Source organism: Salmo salar, chromosome ssa04, assembly GCF_905237065.1.
Source record: "Salmo salar chromosome ssa04, Ssal_v3.1, whole genome shotgun sequence".
Taxonomy (NCBI): Eukaryota; Metazoa; Chordata; class Actinopteri; order Salmoniformes; family Salmonidae; genus Salmo; species Salmo salar.
Window position 1 is genome coordinate 17,871,004 of NC_059445.1, and position 26,373 is coordinate 17,897,376.

At 44.6% G+C, this 26,373-nt stretch overlaps 1 protein-coding gene across 14 annotated transcripts in view; it reads left to right on the plus strand.

Moving 5' to 3' along the window:
- LOC106602442 (teneurin-3) overlaps positions 1–26,373 on the plus strand; it is a 393,330-nt gene that overhangs the window by 339,375 nt on the left and 27,582 nt on the right. For 10 of the 14 annotated variants that reach the window (XM_045716619.1, XM_045716624.1, XM_045716618.1 and 7 more), the window contains 4 exons: positions 15,622–15,871; positions 20,775–20,795; positions 23,264–23,496; positions 25,538–25,692. In XM_045716619.1, the coding sequence (XP_045572575.1) occupies positions 15,622–15,871; positions 20,775–20,795; positions 23,264–23,496; positions 25,538–25,692 (659 nt within the window). The remainder of the gene's footprint in view (positions 1–15,621; positions 15,872–20,774; positions 20,796–23,263; positions 23,497–25,537; positions 25,693–26,373) is intronic. The other 4 variants (XM_045716620.1, XM_045716622.1, XM_045716629.1 and 1 more) reach the window with 1 other exon arrangement.

Genomic DNA, 26,373 nt, shown 5'->3' on the forward strand with positions numbered 1-26,373 from the left:
ACCACGAAGATTGAATTTTTTTTCCATTCACTATAATGGAGGATCCTGTTTTATGCCAATAATGCCTGCAGTACCACGGTCGGCCTTGAACTTCCGTGGCTTCAGTGAGAGGGAGCAGTCTTTCTCCCCTGCTCGTCACACACGTACAGATTCCCCCACCACCTCTACCTCCAGCTTAATGCCTATCCTACAGCCGTAACTCTAATTCATGCCTTGTTCACCTTTACAAGCTACCTAAGTGGTCCTTCTCAACAGATTTACACAGGGCTTATCGTTATTCGCTGACATAAGCTTGTTAAACAGGAAGCTCAACAGCGCATCAATTACAGGTGCTATCTATCGTAGAGACACGGTGAGGAGCTTTAACAACACTAAGTCACATCACAGTAGACAGGAATGAATCGGGGAGGGTGTGTGTGTATGTGTGTAAGCCACAACAAGGGCTGACGGACGACGTATCATCTAACGCTCATGTTAATGTAAACACTGCTAACCAAACGAAGAGCATCATCGACTTATCTGTCAGAGTGACCTTGATGGAGAGAGAGAGAGAGATACTTCACGGGCCACCATGTCATCAACAAGACATCAGATAAGCTGTGATGTATGCCAGCCATGCCACCCTCTACCCTGATCAGTGACACTTCAACAGGAGAAACAGAGGGGGAGAGATGGCAGAGAGAGAGAGGGATGGGGAGAAGAGATGGGGTGAGACAGAGAGGTGAGTAAGGAAAGAGATGGAGGGGAAGAGGTAGAGGAGGGAGGAGAGAGTAAGTATCCCTAACACATACAGTATGTCTAAAGCCCTTAAAGAAGGTAAAAACCGGTCAGGACAGGATGTGTTCATAAGTGAATGCGTAGCAAAACCCCCACACACCATCCCATTATCCTCAACCCCCCGACCGCCAACCCTCATCCACATCCTAAAAAACGGAAACCGTTAGTTGGAACGAGTGTGGGTACAGCCCGGGACGCCTCAGCTTCCCCCCCAGAGTTTAAATCCGATAAACAACGTAAGTTTGACGTCCGTCCACTTTTCAAACTGACACGTCTGAATTGAATTAGCCCCATCGTCGAGACGACCAAACGACCATGACAGGAGTGGGAGAGATAAGATCTGCTCAGACCGGGAAAGGGACGGGTGTCCGCTAGATTTGCCTGTCATAAATACCCTCCCAGACAGACTCTTAACAGAGTGGATGTCTATAACAAACACCCACATTGGATGTCCATAAGGACAGAGGGGATAATGGTGGTTCCTAGTGAAGGACCCAATCTACCAGAGTAATGAGGCTGGAGATGAGGCTGCAGTGGTGGAGATTGCTATCTGGTATCCTTGGGACGTCCATTCCCTAAACCCTAACCCTAACCTTAGCCCGTACTCTAACCATAACCCTTACCTATCCTTAACCCGTACTTAACCCTAACCCTTTCTTTAAACATTTTAAATTTCAATGGGGTAGGGACGTCCCAAAGATCCAACTGGGATTTCGTGAAAAGCAGGCAATATATTGAAAGTGTCAGGAATTTTGCAACCGTATATACAGAATATATGACTATCTTCATTAAAACGTTATAATCGACACTCTTTTTAATGTGACCCATGCCCCTAAACTGCTGATTAAACTGAACTTTCCTTTATACCAACTCACGTTTATAGTTGATACCAACAGAGTTAGGAAAAGGAGCTTTTATACAACTCTAACTCGTTACAACCTTGAACTTCCCGTTTCCATAACCTCTGGTACTCTCTGTAGACTTACATTTACATTTACATTTAAGTCATTTAGCAGACGCTCTTATCCAGAGCGACTTACTGTATGGAAAAGATTATCCCACTGCTATGAACAGTAGAGTAGGTTGGAAATAGTTGTAGCTATTGTAGTAGGAGCCAAAAGGCCTGCAGAATGAATGCATGGTTACAGGAAGTCCTGGAAGTCCTGTAGAAGACGCTCTTATTCAGTCACTCACATTCTGCACTCAGCAAACTGAAGCTGAATGACAAAATACTGTCTAAAAAATACTGCAAATGTGTCACAAGCAAGTCACTTCAGTAACTAGCTGTAGCGATCAAAGCCATAGACATTATTCTGAGTATTCACAATGCTGAGAGGGAAGAAAAGGAGTAGTCTGAGAAATGACCAAAGTGTCTGATATCGAATACAGGCTATGTAGTAGTGTGAGTAAAAATCTGGCTGAAGGACATTGATGCGCTGAATCCTAATTGCTGTTAAACGCTTTCCCCTCCGTTCATTCTTTGGTTCACACACATTAACTCACAATGCTCGTAGCCCGCTACGAAACACACACCCAGCTAATGAACGTACAGTCACGTGCCCGGTTGTTTGGTTGTCGGGGGCGATCGTCGTCGGGCAGGCTCAGGTTGCCGGGGCGGTGGTGTAGGGGGTACAGGGGGGGGGTTTACGGGGTCTTGCTCTTTCAGCCATCCGACTCTTTAGTGACACTAAGCCTTCTTTCAACTCTCCGGCTTAGTCTCAGCTGTCCGAGGGAATTCTGCTAGTCTTTCATCACACACACACACACACACACACACACACACACACACACACACACACACACACACACACACACACACACACACACACACACACACAAACCCACATACACACACACAAACACACACACATGCACACACATGCATACACACGCATGCACACACACACACATGCACACACATACGAACACCCTACACATACAGTTGGCAGTTTGACCCAGACCCAACACCCCCACTCTCCCAACCTCCTCTGGGTCCCAGTTAATCACCCCTCTCCTTATCCCACTCTCCCCCCTTTTCCAAGACCCCCAAACACGCACATACACACACTCACCCCCCCTCGACACACACACACCTACTACCCCAACCACCCCATTACAACCCCATATCTCCATCTCCCTCCCTGGCCCTTTGATTGGCCCCATTACTCCATCAGCTAGCACAGAAATCAGACCCCATTACTGGGGCATCTCAGCCAGCCTCCTACTCATAGGACACTGGACTTCCATTACTGCTCTGTAGCCCCAAAATGGCCCCCACAACACAGTTCCTGTCCTTCAGTCCTTTAGTCCACCTACTAGGACCCAGATAGGACACTGGACCTGCATTACTGCTCTACAGAGCCAAAAAGGCCGCCACAACACAGTTGTTTCGTGATATGTAACTTTTAAGTTGCATGTATTTGGAACTATCTACATTGGTCAGTCCAAAATTACTTTTGAATTCTGTCATGGAAATAAATGTATTTCCTGTTACCAAGTCATTTACGGCTCATATGCCTTTAGTTTTCCATGTGGACCAATTTATCTGTGAATTCTGAAAAGCTATCCATGGATTGTTCCCTAAGGTTGTGTTTTTAGGGAGTGATATTGGATCTTGTAGAATCCATTTTGTTTTCTTCCATGTGGTTATAGTGTTTTTAACTATACTGTTGTTTATGTGGTTGTAATGACAGCCTTGTCGTTGTTAGTCTCTGTCTTCTTCCCCTGGCCACAGGAAGTGTGTCACATGTCACAGTACAATGGCAGCGGACACACTACCCTTCTTCTCCTTCCTCTTTCCTTCCCTCCCTCCTTCATCCCTCCTTCCCAATGTCCTCTATCTGTCACCACATCCATCAAATTACCAGTCATCCCTCTCTCTAAATCCCCAGGGCTTTCACTAGCCGATAACTTGAGCCCTCACAGCAGCGATGTGTGTGTTAGTGTGCGTGTCACTGCACTACACACCCAGATCAAACACACTGACTAACAGATCCCTCTCACTGTGAGATTGCTGTCCAGATATTTATTTCCTTGAAAGATGCATTCATACGCATCGATTTATTTCAAATGCGAGCAGCTTCTAGTATTTCTCCCTCTGCAGTGATATCTGAATCAGAGCCTGTTGTGCTTTCTGGATTATATCACACATGTATGTACACACACACATAACACACACACACACACACACTCATTATGTCACACCCCACTAGATAGACATGTACGAAGTTTTGGCCAGCAGCAGTTAAGTGATAGATGACCACATCACAGCTTTCTCCTCGTAGACTATCATTACCACACATCTTTCATCAGACATCTCCTCTTACATAAGGCCGCTAGGAATCCAGGAATCTGTCAGTCGCTCGACAGTTTAGAGAGAGGGAGAAGAGGGAGAAGTGAGAGATGAGAGGGAAAAGAGAGGGAGAAGAGAGAGGGAGGAGAGGGAGAAGAGGGAGATGAGAAGGAAAAGAGAGGGAAGAGGGAAAAGAGAGGGAAAAGAGAGGGAAAAGAGAGGGAGAAGAGAGGGAGAAGAGAGGGAGAAGAGAGGGAGAAGAGGGAGATGAGAAGGAAAAGAGAGGGAGAAGAGAGAGGGAGGAGAGGGAGAAGAGGGAGATGAGAAGAGAGAGGGAGGAGAGGGAGAAGTGAGAGATGAGAGGGAAAAGAGAGGGAGAAGAGAGGGAAAAGAGAGGGAGAAGAGAGGGAGAAGAGACGGAGAAGAGAGGGAGAAGAGAGGGAGAAGAGAGGGAGATGAGAGAGGGAGACGAGAGAGAAAAGAGGGAAGAGAGAGAGATGGGCGAGATGAAGCTACAGCTTTCGCTCCTTTTTTCCTCCGTCAGGCAGTTCCATCCTTTCAACTTCCTGTCTGCGGGCTCCAAAGCCCTGATTGGCCCTCAAACACTTCCTGTGTCGACAATGTCTTCCTTCCTGTGTCACAAACACCAGTGTGTTCTCTAAGTGGACCCACAACTTGACACTTCCCCCCCATCTCTCTTTGACTAGTTTTTCTATCCCCCTCTTCTACCTGGCCGGCCTCTTCTCTAGTGGGTGTGCAGGTCCAGATAAGCATAGTGTTTGGCAGCCATTATTGTGTCCATCCGGCATCTGCAACCACGACAGGTCTCTCAAGGGAAGCAGTGATGTCTGTAATCTGAAAGACAGCATTCATGGACAGGGGAAAAAGAAGCACTCTACTTTCCGAGTGTGCCACTACCCAACTCTCCCCGTAGACTCCAGACATCTCTCACACAAACTCATTCTCAATATTTAATTCTCTGTCAGTCCCTTTTTCCTGGTCCTGTGTGTTTTGGCAGCACTCTCTCACACATAAAACTACCTAAAGGCAGTAGGAGGCAGGTGTTTTCACACACACACACACACACACACACACACACACACACACACACACACACACACACACACACACACCTTCTCTCTCGTAGCGTACACACACACTAACACACATATTCTCCTGTATCCTCGTACCAATCGTCTTGTCTCTGATTGGTTGGGAGCGTGTAATGTGGTGATGGAAGAACCTGGAGTGGTGAAACCCTGTGATGTCCCCCCTCCTTCCTCTGGGCCTGTCTCCCCCCTTTCTCTCCTCTCCCTCCTCTCCCCCCTCTTTCTCTCTCGCCTCTCCTCCCTCTCTCTATCTCTGTCTCTCTCTCCTCCTTTCATCTCTCCTTATCAGGCCTATTCAGAGGCCTGTGGTGCTGTAGCTCCAGCAGCCAGCTCAGCAGGTGGGCCTCACTACCCACAATCCCACTGGAGTCCTTGGCACCTGGGGAAGCCGGAGTGCCTCGTTCTCATTCCCCCATTTTAAACTCTCCCTCTCTCTCCCTGTCCCTTTCCTCGGCCACGTCATTTATTGTAGTGTCTCACTTTGGGAAGCTGTTATTGCTTTCCAATTCTTCTGAGTTGAAAATCCGACAAAAAAAATGGTTGTGTTGACGTCAGAAGAGCTGGAGGGAGTCAAACTCTTTCAGAGACCAAGCAAGCACCACAGGGAAGCTCTTATAGCCATTACCTAGATTAAGTTATTATATCCATTACCTAGATTAAGCTCTTATTGATATTATCTTGATTAAACTCTTATAACCATTACCTAGATTAAGCTCTTATTGACATGACCTTGATTAAACTCTTATAACCATTACCTAGATTAAGTTTGTATAGCCATTATCTAGACTAAGCTGTTATAGCGATTACCTAGATTAATCTTTTATAGCCATGACTTGGATTCAATTCTTATAGCCATTACGTAGATAAAAATGTTATAGCCATCATCTAGATGAATTTGTATAGCCATTACCTAGATTAAGCTCTTATAGCCATTATCTAGATTAAGCTCTTATAGCCATTACCTAGATTAAGCTCTTATAGCATTACCTAGATTATGTTTTTATAGCCATTATCTAGATTAAGCTCTTATAGCCATTATCTAGATTAAACTCTTATAGCCATTACCTAGATTAGGTTTTTATAGCCATTATCTAGATTAAGCTCTTATAGCCATTATCTAGATTAAACTCTTATAGCCATTACCTAGATTAAGCTCTTATAGCCATTACCTAGATTAAGTTTTTATAACCATTACCTAGATTAAGTTTTTATAACCATTACCTAGATTAAGTTTTTATAGCCATTACCTAGATTAAGTTTTTATAGCCATTATCTAGATGAACCTCTTAAAGCTATTACCTAGTTTAAACTCTTATAGCCATTACCTGGATTAAGCTCATATAGCCATTACCTAGACTAGCATGAAATACCAACCGACAAAGGTGTTTAGCACAGAAAGACAGGCGGGAGAAGCACTGACAGGTTCAGAAGGATTATTATGAGAAATAGATTTTGGTTAATGACTATTGACCGGCACTGTACCGGATTGTAAAATAATCACACACATTTTGTTCCACGCTAAAACACACGCTAAAACACACATGGGTTGCAGTTTATTTAAATGAAATCGATAGAAAGGAAGAATTCTCGATCTACACACACAAACACACACATACAGTACAACACACACACACTACACACACACAGCACCTGGCCACAGTGGTGTTTTCTCTGGTAGGTCAGTCCAGGGCCTAACTGATTGAGTCGTTTTCCTACCCAGGACCCTGTTCATCTGTTATTGTTGATTTCCCCTCACACACCAGAGTCCCAAAAAGAGAGGTTGTGTGTGTGTGTGTGTGTGTGTGTGTGTGTGTGTGTGTGTGTGTGTGTGTGTGTGTGTGTGTGTGTGTGTGTGTGTGTGTGTGTGTGTGTGTGTGTGTGTGTGTGTGTGTGTGTGTGTGTGGAAGTAGGCCATCCATCCCATTTCCTATATGTACCTTTGTGACTGTCATTCTGACCATTGATATTTCAGTTGGTGTGACTATTCCATAATAAATTGCTAAATGAATGCATTTATAGCATTCAAATAGGTCATCAGAAACCTCAGGACACCAAATGTAACTTGTAATCAGCCAGAAAATGTATTGATTGATCAGAATCGCATAGACTAAATACTAAAATAAGATGATAGTGTATTTTCTGACTGTAAGACAACAGCCTAGCTGGCCCATCCAAACTACACTTGAACTATATTGAAACTAATTTCACGCATATAATAATGGATGTGGCCTAAAGACTATACTAAATTGACAATAGTCTGTAGGGTGAAAATATGATCAATTGCATTGACGAAGAAGGGAATGGAGATGATCAAATAGCACTTCTCCCATATCAGCCTACAGAGTTCCATGCAGGCCAGAAGTTAAAATTCCTATACCCTATCAGAAAGAGCACATTCCAAGGTTTCTAATGAAGCTATTTTCGCCAAACAACTCTACAAATTGTGCAGATGGTCTCTCTTTCAAAATAAAAGTTTTTCCTAGAATAATTGCAGCTCCACCTGCCCGTCTTTCTCATTTTGAGTCCTGGTGACAATCTGCAAAAGCCATTTGGGCTATTTTTGTAATATTCCATTATATTCTTACTGTGAAATATATGTGTGTTGACTGTGGTAGGGCAGGGCCTGTGATGCTTGCTAAACTAACATGTTGATTTCATTGGCATCATTAGCAGCCATAGCCTACTAAGCACAGATAAATACAACTCAAAACATTCTATTCTGTTCTTTTAAATAAATTGTCTTGTATAATGTTTTTTATGACCTTCCTAAACTAAATATGAATGGATTTCTTTGTGATTGTTTATATTAAATGGATTTATTAGACTGGCGTCTATTGATAGGCTACTGGTCGAGGCCAGGCTATGCTAATGTTAAGTATGCGTACGGTCATTTTGACCCAAGTGGCGCTTTGAGGATGAAATGCCCCAAAACGTATTTATTTTATTATATTTACCTCAAGGTATTGCTAGAGTTTAAAATACACATATTTAGGAAAAGGTGGGTTTGAGGTTTTTTAATGAAATGAAGTTATTGATATTCCAAAATTGAAAATGGCCAGATTGACCGTCTTGGCTGTTCTATTGTTAACGGCTCAACAGAAGGGCTTCAAGGTCAACGTCAAGGTCAGCACCACACAGAGCCATGGCTGGACATGGAATAGAATCAGAATAGAACGGAATAGAACTCTAGTGAGGATGGACATTTCTCTTAGTAATGATAATTATTATTCAATAACGTCACACACACAGACATCATGGACAATGCACTGCAGTATTCAGGAGGGGAATACTTTCCCAATCATTTTACATTTACAATCAACCCAAAACATTGATGTTATGGTCTTCCATTTAACTACGATGTCAGCTTCCGTATTGTAGATATTCAGAACGGGCCGGGTTCCCGTTCTAATCTCCATCACGACGCATTATGCTGATTTTCTCTGACACGCCCCAAGACGGTTATCCTCTCGCTTTCTCTCCGTCTCAATAATGGAAAATGTGTACAAGCATATTTTATCGTCTCTACTCGTTCGCGCTCAGACGCACACAAGCACACACACTCGTTCATAACGCACACATTCAGGCAGAACCAGAGGATTACGTTAACCCCTTGTTACCCTGACGGTGTAATACACCATACAGACCTATTGCATTGTTACACTAATGTGACCATGTCTGTGGTTCCTAAGGGAGGAGTTACATGTCCATTAGGGACGCAGCCCATGTTCCCAATTACTCTGATATAGGAGTTCAACTCCTACAGAACATCTCTCAGAGGGGACTAAACCATATGTATGCAGCAGGTTTGCTACCTGTATTAATATATGGTGTAGCATATGTGTGTGCTCTCTCAGCCCCATCCGTCTTTGTTTGGCCACTCCAGCACACACACACACACACACACACACTATCCAAACCGCTTCACAGCCCCAATCACCCAATCACATCAGCCTTTCAAACAGGCACGGCGCTGAGCCCGCCCGCTCTGCTATAGCTAACGCCAGCTCCACTCAGCAGGATCCATCACAGCCGCTACTGCTATCGCTAACCGCTAACTCCGCTCAATCAGCTAATCGATGAAAACTCCTGGTGATCAGAGGGCGCTAGGCTAACTAGCTATTTGAGATTTAGGGGGTTCAGCTGGGGGTTTGGTGCTTGGCTACGGTTGGTCAGGGGTTCGGGCAGGCGGTGCGGACCCTCGTTGTGCAGGGGCTCACTCACAGAGGGGTTTCTCTCTAAGATGGCGTCATTCATCTAGCGGTTAATAAACCTACAGTAGCAAGCGGCAAAGCGGCTGCGCAGAATTCCAACATGTTGCCCGACGTGAATAATTTAAGGCACACAGCGTGAAGCCATCCTTTGAAGTACTTTCTTTGAAGCAAAAGCCCCCCTTTTTCCTCCTCTCTTCTTCTCCATCCATCCCTCTCTTCATCTCCTCCTCTTCCCCCACTTGGTCCTGTTTGCACTGCCTTTGGTATCCCAGTGGAATAACTTTGGTGACGCTGCTTTTAGTAGTTCTCTGTGAAAGTAAGGGTTCTATCCAACCCCCTCCTCTCTCTCTCTCTCTCTCTCTCTCTCTCTCTCTCTCTCTCTCTCTCTCTCTCTCTCTCTCTCTCTCTCTCTCTCTCTCTCTCTCTCTCTCTCTCTCTCTCTCTGTCTTTCTGTCCTCTGAGTTCTGCTAAAGAGCGAGAGAAAAAAGGAGGAATGAGAAAGGAGGGACGAGACTGGTGTGGTTTGGCTGGGCGGTCGGGAGGAAGTGGAAATAATGAGGCTGTGGTTGAGGCGTAATTGCGAGCTCTGAAGATGACAGCAGTTTTGGGAGTTGTTGTTATTTCTGAATGACCCAAATGACCTACCCGACATACATCCATCCCTCATACCTCTCTCTCTCTCTCTCTCTCTCTCTCTCTCTCTCTCTCTCTCTCTCTCTCTCTCTCCCTTTCTCTCCACTGGCAAGCCCTTGAAAGATTGTTTTTAAAGCTATACTGAACAAAAATATAAGCAGTCCTCTGGTACCTACTACCATACCCCGTTCAAAGGTACTTCAATATTTTGTCTTGCCCATTCAGCCTCTGAATGGCACACATACTCGATCCATGTCTCAATTGTCTCAAGGCTTAAAAATCCTTCTTTAACATGTCTCCTCCCCTTCATCTACACTGATTGAAGTGGATTTAACAAGTGACATCAATAAGGGATCATAGCTTTCACCTGGATTCACCTGGTCAGTCTATTTTAATGGAATGAGCAGGTGTCCTTAATGTTTTGTACACCAACTGCTACATAAAATAAGAAATTCATTTCAATATGCAGCAATAACTAAACATCCATCCAGTATCCTAGCTTTTATTCGTACTTGTCCTTTCCTTACCTTTGCTGCAGTTATGAATGCGATATGCTTGAGAATCGATACAATACTACTTGAAAGCATCAAGGCAATACCAGCAATAGCTGCCTATGTTGTACAGCCAGCCAACCACTCTATCCTGAGACTGTGACGGGAGCTCGAGGACCTTAACGTAGGTGTTTGAGTGTGTACATTACGTCGGTGTATTGTACACTGTGTCCATGTACTTTATGTACTTTCATGCTTGTTGTCTGTGCATAAACTCACGTTTTCCCTCCGTCAGACATTCTTTATTCTACTTCATATCGCTCGGGCCATGCCACAAAACGTCTGCGCTACCATCTTTAAACGGCGTCCGTTTGCCGTCCGTGATTCCCTCCGACCCCTGGTCTCTCTCCCGGTGTCCTTGATCCAACCAGAGCCATGAAATAAAGATCAAAGGCTTCTCCTCTGCCTCTCTCTCCGCCCGCTCTCCCCCTCTACTCCACACCTTGCTGCCTCGTACACGCACCACACCTCGCTCCAGCACAGATAAAACACCCCCTGTGAGTTGATGGACAAGTCCAGTCTGTTTGATCCACTGTTAGGCCTCGTCAGCAGCACCCTGTTATGGTGAAGGGGTGCTAATCATAAAGAAACTGAGGAAAGTAACAAAGTCAAAACAAGACTACATGTTGTAAAACTTGTTCTTTATTTTGTACTTATCAGACCACTAGGCTTATATTTAGTTTTTTCTAAAGCCTAAAACTACCCCCTGGCTGTAGGCTACCCAATGAACTGACACACTGCCTCTAGCATTAGTTCCTGTTGTTATTAGCCAAGCGATTACCAGAACACCACGTGTGCCGCCCAAGCCCTCTCCCCTCCATCACCATATCCTCAGGCCTGATATTAAACCCCAGTGTTTTGGATCAAACTGAAAACACAACCCCACTGGCTACATCACACAACCCAAAATCCACAAAGCAGCACCCTCGGCCACTTTCTCTTCCCGTCTCTCTCTATCTCTCATTCTATCTTGCTCTCATTCAGCCTACCATGGATCCCCCACAGCCAATCAGAAACTGTTCCTGTCATGCGCCAGCCAATCAGTGCCAGTCTCTGGGCAGGGGTGGGCAGAGTGGGCCAGGGCCTGTGGGTAGTGGTGCAGGGTGTGTGTTTGTTCCAATGTCCCTTCAGGAGACGGTTCATCGCAGAGCACAGAGGTAAGCTCCGTACATCCTGGGGGGAGCTTAGTATAACAACATTCCTTTATATCCCCACAATATTCCCAAAACATCCCCATATATCCCCACAATATTCCCAAAACATCCTCATATATCCCCACAATATTCCCAAAACATCCCCATATATCCCCACAATATTCCCAAAACATCCCCATATATCCCCACAATATTCCCAAAACATCCTCATATATCCCCACAATATTCCGAAAACATCCTCATATATCCCCACAATATTCCCAAAACACCCTCATATATCCCCACAATATTCCCAAAGCATCCCCATATATTCCCAAAACATCCTCATATATCCCCACAATATTCCCAAAGCATCCCCATATATCCCCACAATATTCCCAAAGCATCCTCATATATCCCCACAATATTCCCAAAGCATCCCCATATATTCCCACAATATTCCCAAAACATCCCCATATATCCCCACAATATTCCCAAAACATCCTCATATATCCCCACAATATTCCCAAAACATCCTCATATATCCCCACAATATTCCCAAAACATCCTCATATATTCCCAAAGCATCCCCATATATTCCCAAAACATCCCCACAATATTCCCAAAACATCCTCATATATCCCCACAATATTCCCAAAACATCCTCATATATCCCCACAATATTCCCAAAGCACCCCCATATATTCCCAAAACATTTCAATAGTGTTCATTTAATTTCTATAGTATATTCAGTGCTTTTAGTGGAAAGAAAAAGCTGCCAAAAAGAATTTTAGGCGCCAGCACTCATTTTAATTTTACTATACCAGGGTTGATATTTTAGAGCGAATATTCAGTAAGAAATTTACTGGCCCAATTTAGAGCGAATATTCAGTAACCAATTTACTGGCCCAATTCATGCACTAAGTATATGGAGCAGAAAGGAACCTGAGACGGGGACAATGTCAAGGCACCAGGCCTGAGAGAATAGAATGATTGATTAACCGGCTGCAATTGTATTGATTTGGTAGCTATTTCCTTTACTGCCGGAGGGAAATAATTGATGATAATGAGATCAGTAATTAAAAAGTTCTGTATTCGCAAAGATAAATACATTGTTGAGGAAGCTATTGATATGGATGATGATAACACTGATGATACTGTACTTTGTAATTATTATAATATTATTTCAGTTATAAATGTAATGTAATATTATATATTAAATACAATATTATAGTATGATTTAAAAGTATTTCATGTCATTTTTAAAATAATGATGTATTGAATAAGTACAATATTATTTAATCATTATTATTATTATTATAAGTATTACAATAAGTATAGCTAGTAATCAGAACAATATGAATGTTATACTTTTGTATGTAGTGTTTTTATCACATTACTAAGAGTGTTATTACTTTATCATATTTAAGTTATGTCTCTATGAATATGCAGACAATTAAGTAGCTGTAATTATTATTTTAATTGTCCGCCATTTTTATTGTTAGATACAAAAGTAATGACTTAGATTATCGCAATTTAAAAAAAAAAATCTACATATTAAGTATTTGTATCTTTTTAGTTTTTATATACAGATAGTTGTATTTATTGATCGAGGCTATTTCAGAATAGCAGTGGTTTGAAGTACTGCACTTTATACTAGGTGCAGAGGGTTTTTACTTATTTGTTGCTTTGAAAACTACACATACGGCTGATCCCATTTAACTCCTTTGTCTTTAAACAGTTTTTTCTAATCAGCACCCAGTTGTGTGTTGCTGGTGGGGGAGGCTTTATGTTCTTAAATGTGTGGTGACACACATGCATCTTTCCATCTCCCACGCTGTGTGATCCTATGAAACTCTTTTGAGAAAGTGAGAGAACGAGAGCGAACGAGAGAGAGAATATCTATTTCACTTGCTTTGGCAATGGAAACATACTGTATGTTTCCCATGTCAATAAGGCCCTTTGAATTGAATTGAATTGAAAGAGAGAGAGGTTCAGTGCCCCACACCAATAACACCCTCATCACCCCAGCCCTAACCCCCAGCCCCAGCATCATACACCAGCCCTAACCCCCATCCCCAGCATCATACACCAGCCCTAACCCCCATCCCCAGCATCATACACCAGCCGTAACCCCCAGCCCCAGCATCATACACCAGCACTAACCCCCATCCCCAGCATCATACACCAGCCCTAACCCCCAGCCCCAGCATCATACACCAGCCCTAACCCCCATCCCCAGGCTCATACACCAGCCCCAACTCCCATCCCCAGCATCATACACCAGCCCTAAGCCCCAGCATCATACACCAGCCCTAACCCCCAGCCCCAGCCTCATACACCAGCCCTAACCCCCAGCCCCAGCATCATACACCAGCCCAAACCCCCAGCCCCAGCATCATACACCAGCCCTAACCCCCAGCCCCAGCACCATACACCAGCCCTAACCCCCAGCACCATACACCAGCCCTAACCCCCAGCACCATACACCAGCCCTAACCCCCAGCCCCAGCATCATACACCAGCCCTAACCCCCAGGCCCAGCATCATACACCAGCCCTAACCCCCAGGCCCAGCATCATACACCAGCACTAACCCCCAGCACCATACACCAGCACTAACCCCCAGCACCATACACCAGCCCTAACCCCCAGCACCATACACCAGCCCTAACCCCCAGCACCATACACCAGCCCTAACCCCCAGCACCATACACCAGCCCTAACCCCCAGCCCCAGCATCATACACCAGCCCTAACCCCCAGCACCATACACCAGCCCTAACCCCCAGCCCCAGCATCATACACCAGCCCTAACCCCCAGCACCATACACCAGCCCTAACCCCCAGCCCCAGCATCATACACCAGCCCTAACCCCCAGCCCCAGCATCATACACCAGCCCTAACCCCCAGCACCATACACCAGCCCTAACACCATACACCAGCACTAACACCATTTATCAATTCCAAACGACCACCATTACCAGATAAAATCCTGCCCTCAGTCCCAGCATCACGTAAATGAACATTCCAATGATCAAAAGCCCGTAATCATGACAACAGGAGCAGCTGTGGTATCAACCCATTTAAACCCTGCTACGTTTCCTTCAGATCACATTCTCACAGAGGTGAAAATCCTCTGAGAAATAAAATATTCAAAGCCTGTATTAATTACACATTTTTGGGGAAATGCTAATGTGTGTGTGTGTGTGTGTGTGTGTGTGTGTGTGTGTGTGTGTGTGTGTGTGTGTGTGTGTGTGTGTGTGTGTGTGTGTGTGTGTGTGTGTGTGTGTGTGTGTGTGTGTCGTTTAATTCTGCGAGAAGCGTGAATATTATTTTTGGGGGTCTAATTTTAAAGCTGTTTACTTCCTGGCTGCATAGCTGGTTAGCCTTGGGACAAGGATTAACAGGAAGTGGTGTTGAGTTAAAAATGAAAAACAACATTTTGAATTTGTTCTATGAAAGAGAGAGTGAGGAGAGTTTGTAACGCTTTGATTTGATTTTCCTGCGGTGATCATCTGGTCAAGTGAAACTCTTGGGCACTACTGGCCATTCAGAGTGTTACGTTGATCCCTCAGCCACGTTTGCCACAAGCCAAATCAGATTCCCTCTACATATAAGCTGTTATTTGCAGTTTAAATATGCGCCACCTCCATTTTTGTCATTTTTGGCCTTTCCTACAAAGTTCATAACAAGACTGTATAACATTTTCCAACACCTTGGCCAACATGGAAGTTCAGAAATTACACAAATGTACAAAAGGATACGTGTATAAGCTTTATCCAACAACAGCAATTCGCTTATTTTTCGGCAATCTTCAACTCATCACAATGACACACGACTTTTACACAGCAACTAATCTTCCTCTCCATCTCCCACCCTTCCTCCCCCTCCCCCTCCCTCTCCCCCCATCCAGGCATCCTGTACAAGGGCAATGGTGAGAACGTATTTATCTCCCAGCAGCCCCCAGTGATCAGCAGCATCATGGGTAACGGCCGGCGCCGCAGCATCTCGTGCCCCAGCTGTAACGGCCAGGCGGAGGGCAACAAGCTGCTGGCCCCCGTGGCGCTGGCCTGTGGCGCCGACGGGAGCCTCTTCGTCGGGGACTTCAACTACATCAGACGGATCTTCCCCTCTGGGAACGTCACCAGTGTGATGGAGCTCAGGTAAGCATGGAGAGATGGGAAAACCAGACTATTTGTTGTACTTTTCTTTTAGTCTGAATCAGGTAAGCATGGAGAGAGGGGGAAAACCAGACTATTTGTTGTACTTTTCTTTTAGTCTGAATCAGGTAAGCATGGAGAGATGGGAAAACCAGACTATTTGTTGTACTTTTCTTTTAGTCTGAATCAGGTAAGCATGGAGAGATGGGAAAACCAGACTATTTGTTGTACTTTTCTTTTAGTCTGAATCAGGTAAGCATGGAGAGAGGGGAAAACCAGACTATTTGTTGTACTTTTCTTTTAGTCTGAATCAGGTAAGCATGGAGAGATGGGAAAACCAGACTATTTGTTGTACTTTTCTTTTAGTCTGAATCAGGTAAGCATGGAGAGATGGGAAAACCAGACTATTTGTTGTACTTTTCTTTTAGTCTGAATCAAGTAAGCATGGAGAGAGGGGAAAACCAGACTATTTGTTGTACTTTTCTTTTAGTCTGAATCAAGTAAGCATGGAGAGATGGGAAAACCAGACTATTTGTTGTACTTTTCTTTTAGTCTGAATCAGGTAAGCATGGAGAGATGGGAAAACCAGACTATTTGTTGTACTTTTCTTTTAGTCTGAATCAGGTAAGCATGGAGAGATGGGAAAACCAGACTATTTGTTGTACTTTTCTTTTAGTCTGAATCAAGTAAGCATGGAGAGATGGGAAAACCAGACTATTTGTTGTACTTTTCTTTTAGTCTGAATCAGGTAAGCATGGAGAGATGGGAAAACCAGACTATTTGTTGTACTTTTCTTTTAGTCTGAATCAGGTAAGCATGGAGAGATGGGAAAACCAGACTATTTGTTGTACTTTTCTTTTAGTCTGAATCAAGTAAGCATGGAGAGATGGGGAAAACCAGACTATTTGTTGTACTTTTCTTTTAGTCTGAATCAAGTAAGCATGGAGAGATGGGAAAACCAGACTATTTGTTGTACTTTTCTTTTAGTCTGAATCAAGTAAGCATGGAGAGATGGGAAAACCAGACTATTTGTTGTACTTTTCTTTTAGTCTGAATCAGGTAAGCATGGAGAGATGGGAAAACCAGACTATTTGTTGTACTTTTCTTTTAGTCTGAATCAGGTAAGCATGGAGAGAGGGGAAAACCAGACTATTTGTTGTACTTTTCTTTTAGTCTGAATCAAGTAAGCATGGAGAGAGGGGAAAACCAGACTATTTGTTGTACTTTTCTTTTAGTCTGAATCAGGTAAGCATGGAGAGATGGGAAAACCAGACTATTTGTTGTACTTTTCTTTTAGTCTGAATCAGGTAAGCATGGAGAGAGGGGAAAACCAGACTATTTGTTGTACTTTTCTTTTAGTCTGAATCAGGTAAGCATGGAGAGATGGGAAAACCAGACTATTTGTTGTACTTTTCTTTTAGTCTGAATCAGGTAAGCATGGAGAGATGGGAAAACCAGACTATTTGTTGTACTTTTCTTTTAGTCTGAATCAGGTAAGCATGGAGAGATGGGAAAACCAGACTATTTGTTGTACTTTTCTTTTAGTCTGAATCAAACCGTTGTTGATGATACCGTTTTATTTCTTGAAGATGGTTTTACTTTTGCAAAGTTCTTGATCTGTGGTTGTTTTACCTACTTCTGATGAATGACTAACATGCATTTGTAGAGAAAGAGGGATGGACGGATAGATGGAGGGAGGGAGGGTGCTGTTGGGTGGATGGGTGGGTTGGGTGGAGATGGATGGATGGATGGGTGGGTGGGTGGGTCGGGTCGGGTCGATGGATGGATTGAAGGGGTGGAGCTCAGGTTGCCAGGCCCTCAAACAATGGTTTGGGGAAGGGAGATGGACAGGAGAATTCAGTGATGGATGGCTGGATGACACAAGAGCTACCCCCTGATACACACACATTGATTTGTTTCAGTAAAAATGCAATTTCGCTCACTACATGTGGAGTGTGGTCAGTCTTATCTGGTCATTGACAATGATGAGATACAGAGATGTTATGGAAGGGGCACACACACACACACACAGCCTCTCCTCTAACCTGGTCTGTAGGACATTTTAGCCCTGTTATGAACACTCACTGCTCATAAATTGCCTTCTCACATTTTCCCCTGATGAAATATATCCTGTCACTCTCTCAATCTCTCTCTAATTCAAATTGAAATTGAGACTTTATTGGCATGAAATACAATTTGTTGATATTGCCAAAGCAGTATAATGGTAGGCTACAGCGTTTCAGTAAATACAGTACAATGCAATGAGGATAATGAAATACAGTTCATTTCAATAGTAATAATAATAATAGTACATATAATCATGTATACAAGTACAACACTAGTGCTCTCTCTCTCACTCTCTCTCTCTGTCTCTCTCTGTCTCACTCACTCACTCACTCACACTCTCTCTCTCTGTCTCTGTCTCTCTCTCTCAGCACACAGTAATGCACCCAGGCTTAACTCAATTTCATTATTGGCTTGGTGGATAATGCCCAGTCCTGTAAATTAAATTTACTAATTAGAAAAAGAGAGAGAAAAAGTGTGTGTGTGTGCTCGCGCGTGCTTGTGCACATGTGTATTATAAATGAAAAGTCACTCCGCAGCGTTGCCATATACAGTAATACCAGCCTCCTGGCTAGTCACCGGAGGTGCTAACGCTGTTGTTAAGGCCCTGCCTCTTCATTGTCTGGAACACAATCAATAGGCCATTATGAGCCTGTTACCCTGGAGCGCTAATGCTAGCTCCCAGGTGAATCATTCATGGTTTCCTTCTCTCTGGTTAAGACTTGTGGCAGGAGGGGGAAACTGCTGCTTAGAGCTGCCACGGCTCAACAACTGTGACGGCTGTGTGTTTGTCTGGGGGGGGGTCTAACTCTCTGCCTGACTGTATATATGTACTATGTGTTAATGTGTTTCTGTGTCTGTCTGTCTGTCTGTCTGTCTGTCTGTCTGTCTGTCTGTCTGTCTGTCTGTCTGTCTGTCTGTCTGTCTGTCTGTCTGTCTGTCTGTCTGTCTGTCTGTCTGTCTGTCTGTGTGTCTGTGTGTGTGCAAACATCTCTCTTCCTTTGTATCCATGGCAGGACCTGTGTCTCTTTCTGTGTGTTCTCCATCCTGACTAACCAACACTCTTCTGTTATCTCTCTCTTTCTGTGTGTTCTCCACCCTGACTAATCAACACTCTTCTGTTATCTCTCTCTTTCTGTGTGTTCTCCACCCTGACTAACCAACACTCTTCTGTTATCTCTCTCTTTCTGTGTGTTCTCCACCCTGACTAACCAACACTCTTCTGTTATCTCTCTCTTTCTGTGTGTTCTCCATCCTGACTAATCAACACTCTTCTGTTATCTCTCTCTTTCTGTGTGTTCTCCATCCTGACTAACCAACACTCTTCTGTTATCTCTCTCTTTCTGTGTGTTCTCCATCCTGACTAATAAACACTCTTCTGTTATCTCTCTCTTTCTGTGTGTTCTCCATCCTGACTAACCAACACTCTTCTGTTATCTCTCTCTTTCTGTGTGTTCTCCATCCTGACTAACCAACACTCTTCTGTTATCTCTCTCTTTCTGTGTGTTCTCCACCCTGACTAACCAACACTCTTCTGTTATCTCTCTCTTTCTGTGTGTTCTCCACCCTGACTAACCAACACTCTTCTGTTATCTCTCTCTTTCTGTGTGTTCTCCATCCTGACTAATCAACACTCTTCTGTTATCTCTCTCTTTCTGTGTGTTCTCCACCCTGACTAATCAACACTCTTCTGTTATCTCTCTCTTTCTGTGTGTTCTCCATCCTGACTAATCAACACTCTTCTGTTATCTCTCTCTTTCTGTGTGTTCTCCACCCTGACTAATCAACACTCTTCTGTTATCTCTCTCTTTCTGTGTGTTCTCCACCCTGACTAACCAACACTCTTCTGTTATCTCTCTCTTTCTGTGTGTTCTCCACCCTGACTAACCAACACTCTTCTGTTATCTCTCTCTTTCTGTGTGTTCTCCATCCTGACTAATCAACACTCTTCTGTTATCTCTCTCTTTCTGTGTGTTCTCCATCCTGACTAACCAACACTCTTCTGTTATCTCTCTCTTTCTGTGTGTTCTCCATCCTGACTAATAAACACTCTTCTGTTATCTCTCTCTTTCTGTGTGTTCTCCATCCTGACTAACCAACACTCTTCTGTTATCTCTCTCTTTCTGTGTGTTCTCCATCCTGACTAACCAACACTCTTCTGTTATCTCTCTCTTTCTGTGTGTTCTCCACCCTGACTAACCAACACTCTTCTGTTATCTCTCTCTTTCTGTGTGTTCTCCACCCTGACTAACCAACACTCTTCTGTTATCTCTCTCTTTCTGTGTGTTCTCCATCCTGACTAATCAACACTCTTCTGTTATCTCTCTCTTTCTGTGTGTTCTCCACCCTGACTAATCAACACTCTTCTGTTATCTCTCTCTTTCTGTGTGTTCTCCATCCTGACTAACCAACACTCTTCTGTTATCTCTCTCTTTCTGTGTGTTCTCCACCCTGACTAACCAACACTCTTCTGTTATCTCTCTCTTTCTGTGTGTTCTCCACCCTGACTAATAAACACTCTTCTGTTATCTCTCTCTTTCTGTGTGTTCTCCACCCTGACTAATCAACACTCTTCTGTTATCTCTCTCTTTCTGTGTGTTCTCCACCCTGACTAATCAACACTCTTCTGTTATCTCTCTCTTTCTGTGTGTTCTCCACCCTGACTAACCAACACTCTTCTGTTATCTCTCTCTTTCTGTGTGTTCTCCACCCTGACTAATCAACACTCTTCTGTTATCTCTCTCTTTCTGTGTGTTCTCCACCCTGACTAACCAACACTCTTCTGTTATCTCTCTCTTTTTTTCTTCTCTTTCTTGTTCCCTTCTGCTTCCGCTCCTCTAAGAAATAAAGATTTCAGACATAGGTAAGCCTCAGTAACAATATAACCATGTACCACAGATCCATACCAGTCTTGTTTCCCTCTCTCTGTCCCCTGTGTAAACCCTAGTGGCAGCTTGTCCATAGAATACAGTCGCTCTCTTTACATAAAGGCTTTGGAGGGATTTCAGAATCATTCTAGCGGATTGGCTGACATCAGCTCTCGGCGAATCGGACTCCTTTATCTGCCTACAAACCCGCTGGAACCATCCAGAACCCCCATTTCATTTGTGAAGAACATTGTAAAAGACAACTTAACACTTTTATAAAACCGCTAACTAACAACAACAACATTTTGAGGGGTCTGTTTTCAACTCAACACTTCTGTATTGTACGGTTGGGGCCCTTTGACCAAGAGGAGTGAGGACAAGACGCGGGGTCAAGTCTAGATGGAGAGGAGAGGAAGAACTACGGTGGTGCTCAGAGGAGAGAGAAGAGGAGAGGTGCTCTCTCTGTGTTCCTGACTAACGTTGGTTTGCGCTAAATCAGGCCTATTCTTCATACGTCAGACGGCATGTGCTGTGCTGTCATCATAGGCTGATGGGGCCCCCGCAGCAAGGAGAAAGAGAGGGATACCTCTGAGCAGGAGAAGAAGAAATGGAGGAGGCGCCTTTCTATAAAGAGGAGAGGAGTGGGATATCTGGACAATGATCAGAGGAGATGAAGAACATTCCTTCATGATGATAATGAAGCCATGGGGAATAACTGTGACTGGGAATATAGTTTCAGTAATGGTGAAAATAGAAAGTCATGGAAAATAGAAAGTAACAGTAGTGGTGAAAATAGAAACGCGTCCCCAGCCCGCTCTTTCATTCCTCAATACTTCTGGGTAACAATAATAATGTTCCATTATGAATTAAGGGTGATGAATTAATAACCATTTTGGGGTCATTCATTTGCGAGGCGTCCTAATGCATCACAGAGACTCCTTTAGTGTCTGACGCATTCATCCTAGTCCCTCACACGCACACACACGCATACACACACGGTACACACACACACACACACTCACGGTACACATATACACACACACACACACACACACGGTACACACACACACACACTCACACGGTACACATATACACACACACACACACACACACACTCACATGAGCACATACATTTTTTATCATTCAATGTTGTTTGTCTTTTGAGGCGCAGCTTCTTATTATCTGTGTTTGCCTCTGTGTTTGCCTCTGTGTTTGCCTCTGTGTAAATCCTCCTTGTCTTTAGCCCTCAGCGACAAAGAAACACCTGCCTCTTGTGATATTTGTTAAAGAAATGTAAAGATTCACCTCAATATGAGGGTGAGGTGTCTGTCTCCCTGATTTTTTACTCCTGCTCGAAGCGACACTCTTTCATAACCGTTCTCGCTCTGACTGAGGAATCACTGACGTCAGATTCATATTCAAAGCGACGCTTCTGTTAGCTACTTCCCAGAATGTTTCCTGTCTCCTTTTACCTGGAAGTGAAGTGGGCGCTAGGAGAACCGTGGAGTGTCAGTGAGAGCAAAGTGCAAAGACAGTCAAATGCTCCAAAAGTAGATTTTCCTCCAATGTAAAAAATGTTTTTCTTCTGTTTATCTCGGATCCCCTGGGCTGAAGCCTGAAGTACACATGTTTTTCCCCTGAATAAACCAGACATATTGCTCTCTCTCTCTCTCGCTCTCTCAATTTAATTTTCAATTCAACGGGCTTTATTGGCATGGGAAACATATCTTTACATTGCCAAAGCAAGTGAAATCCATAGTAAACAAAAGTGAAATTAACAATAAAAATTGAACAGTAAACATTACACTCACAAAAGTTCCAAAAGAATAATACATTACAAATGTCATATTATGTTTATATACAGTGTCTCTCTCTGCATCTCTCGTTCTCTCTCCCTCTCGATCTCTCTAGTGATGTGTGTGTCATTAGAAACCGCCGGCCTGTCTTTGGCGTGAGGTGTCTGGGTCCTTCCCCCTATTTTAAGCCGTCCTAATTGACATCCGTTGATCAGTTGTTGACTTTCATCAACCGCTACGGCAACCGCCGGCGCCCAGCTCACCAAGCAGCCGATGATGGAGCGAATGTGACAGGTTACTGGACATCATTAGGAGCGTGTCAGACGATAGTGATCGGCAGTCGCATCGCGTTAGGTTCACCCCGGCTGAGGCCATATGCCACTGTGGAACCGCGTGCCCCCTCCTCTAACACCTCTAGTATGATGTGCCACAGACACAAAATGGACGCTGCCCTCTCATCTTCCCTCTGGTCTTTCACAACACGAATGCAGCAGCCTGATCCCCTCTGTCATTTTCAGTGTCCTTTTGCGTTCGTTTGTTTAACTTCCTTGTCGGGTGGAACGGTATTTTTACGTGAAGTGTGGATGTCAAGTTGTAGTGTGAGTTCTGTGGTGTCACTATTTCACTGTCCCGAACTGTCGCCTCTTCCTCCGCTTTGGTTTCCGTAGCAACAACCCGGCCCACCGGTACTACCTGGCGACGGACCCGGTTACGGGGCAGCTGTACGTGTCAGACACCAACTCCCGCCGTATCTACCGTCCCAAGGTCCTGACGGGCACCAAGGAGCTGATCCAGAACGGAGAGGTGGTGGCGGGTACCGGAGAGCAATGTCCCCCCTTCGACGAGGCACGCTGCGGGGACGGGGGCAAGGCCACAGAGGCCCTCCTCATGGGACCCAAAGGTAGGGTGACAGAGGAATAAACACACACACACACACGCACACACACACACTGCCACATGCTGAAAATTGGTACAGACAAAATGATTGACATAATACATTCACAGAGAAACACACAACTACACAGGACATTGGTGCAGACACCAACAAAAATGCACACACACACACAGACACACACACACACACACACACACACACACACACATATTATATGGTCTGGCATATAATTCATGCACAGTTCCCTGTAGAGAAAAACAGACCAACCCTTGGTAAAAACAGACCAACCCTTGGTAAAAACAGACCAACCCTTGGTAAAAACAGACCAACCCTTGGTAAAAGGCACTCTTCCCCCGCAAGCTTCCGTCCCCATTATACTTCCATTATGCTACCGTTATGCTACCGTTATGCTACCATTATGCTACCATGGCATTAGAACACAACCACACAGACTCAGACTGACAGAAACTTCCCACATACGGTTGGACTGTAGCATCGCTTAGTATGGCCTCAAACACTCCACTTCAGACAATCTGTCAGTCTGTCTGTCCCGCCGCACCAGCCGGCCCCCATAAAACCTGTCTGTAACCCACAGGTGTGACTATCACACACACACACACACACACACACACACACCCCGGCGGTAATGAGGTGAGAGGTGACTGAGCAGTAGCTGGGAGATTTTGGCAGGCACAAGCTTTTAGTCTAGATTTTAATGGAGAGACACACATTATCTCTCTCTCTCACACACACACACACACACACACACACACACACACAGCTGCCTGTTAAACCGCAGTTAGAGAGCGAGTCGGAAGACCATTAGGAGGGCGGGAACGTGTGAGAGAGGGAAAGAGAGAGTAGAGAAATGCAAATAAATGTTAGCGAGCCGTCGCTAGCAGCAGATGGCTTAGAGAGAGGGATGGAGAGAAGAGAGAGCGAGAGTGTTTTCATTTCCAACATGCCGCCTCTCAGCCTTGCCACTCCTCTCCTATTCTCCCTTCTTTTCATCCCACCCCCTCCACTCAGCACCTCTTATCACCTCCTCCCTCTCTTCTCTCCTCCTCTCTCTCTTCTCTCCTCCCTCCCTCTTCCTCCTCTCGTCCCATCCTCCTCCTCTCTTCATCTGTCTCTCCTTTGATTAGCTTGCTGGTCATGGCGGAATGCGGCAAGGGGTTTTAACACCCCTCCTCTCCCATCCCTTCTTTCTGTCCTCCCCCTCCCCATCACTCTTTCCCTTCACCTCCCCCTCCTCCCCCTCCCTACAGGATCAGCAGTGGAGCAGGTACACACACCGCCTCAGGAGCGCGAACCCTCCTCAGATACACACACAGGAGAAAGGGGTGGAGAGAAGTTGCTTTTAGCCGCTGTTGTCGCAACCATAGCAACAGTCTGTTTCTCATCCATTTGGATGTGAAGTGAAGATGACCTTACCCCACTGCTCCTCCCTCCCTCCCTCCTTCCATCCTTCCCTCCCACCAGAAACATGGGTGTTTTCTTCCCTTCCTCCTGACTTCTAGGCTCTCGTCCCCCAAATCATCTATTTTTCTTATTTGGGGGGGGGGGGGGTTAAAATGCAGAGACGGCGCTGAAAATGGATTCTTTTCCCACCTCCCTACCTCCCTTCCTCTTCTGCCCTGTGAAATAATTCACTACTAGACATCAAAATGTGAATTATTCACAGGGTGCTTCCTTCTGCAGTGACCTGAAAAATGCCCAAGCCACACTCATACACACAAACTCGTTGTACATACACAGGCTGGCAGGTGCTGTGTGCGCGCGCATGCGTGTCCATGGGTGTGTGTATGTGCGTATAGTACGTCAGTGTGAATGTGCACGTACACAGATATGTGTACGTGCAAATATCTCAGTCTCCATCTCTCTGCTTCTACTCCAGGTATTACGGTAGATAAAAACTAATACATCTACTTCTACTAAATCTCCTTCCTTTCCCTCTGTCCCGCTACTCCAGGTATTATGGTAGATAATAATTGGTACATCTACATCTTACCTCTCATCATTTTCCCTCTCTGTCCCGCTACTCTAGGTATTACGGTAGATAAGAACGGGTACATCTACTTCGTAGACGGGACCATGATCAGGAAGGTGGATCGTAACGGGATCATCTCCACCCTGTTGGGCTCCAACGACCTCACCTCAGCACGACCCCTGACCTGTGACACCAGCATGCACATCAGACAGGTGGGTCACATACACACAGGGACGTCCACCTGAACACGAACACACACCAAACCTCCAGTGTTTGCTGGACTCACTTTATCTTAATGGCGGCCCCGAGTCATCGTTCAGAGCCATACATGGTTCTATCACCCTTACTATATAAAGCATTTTGAAACCATAAAAGTGCTAATTTGGCAGTATACACTCAGTCCATATAGCCTCTGTGATGTAGACTGTAGTAGATGGTGTGGCTGGCTAGTATTGACAGGGGTGTTGTCTCATCTGGGAGAAGCATCCAGTGTGTGTTGTGTTCTCCCCTACTGAGTGGCAGTGCCCCCTATTAAAGGCTTAAAGCTCCCCCTGCTGGCCGCTCCCTATACCCCAAACCTGCCCCCAGTCAACCAACACAGCTGAACTCTGCCCTATGGCGTAGGCTACAGTGCCAGGGTTGGGACGATTTCAGTTCAACCAATTCAGGAAGTAAACTGAAATTACACAATGAGAAAAGTAAATTTTTTACTATAAAACTTAAATTAGTCGCCTGGGTGTTTATTTGCTTTAATCACTAAAAACAACAGGTGCTTATTAGAGACATGCTTTTATTTGAGTCTATTTACTTAATGCACACAGCTTTTGCTTATTTGTACATTTCCTGCACTAATGTGTTATCATTTACACACTGTGTCACGTTTCTTTGGTCTC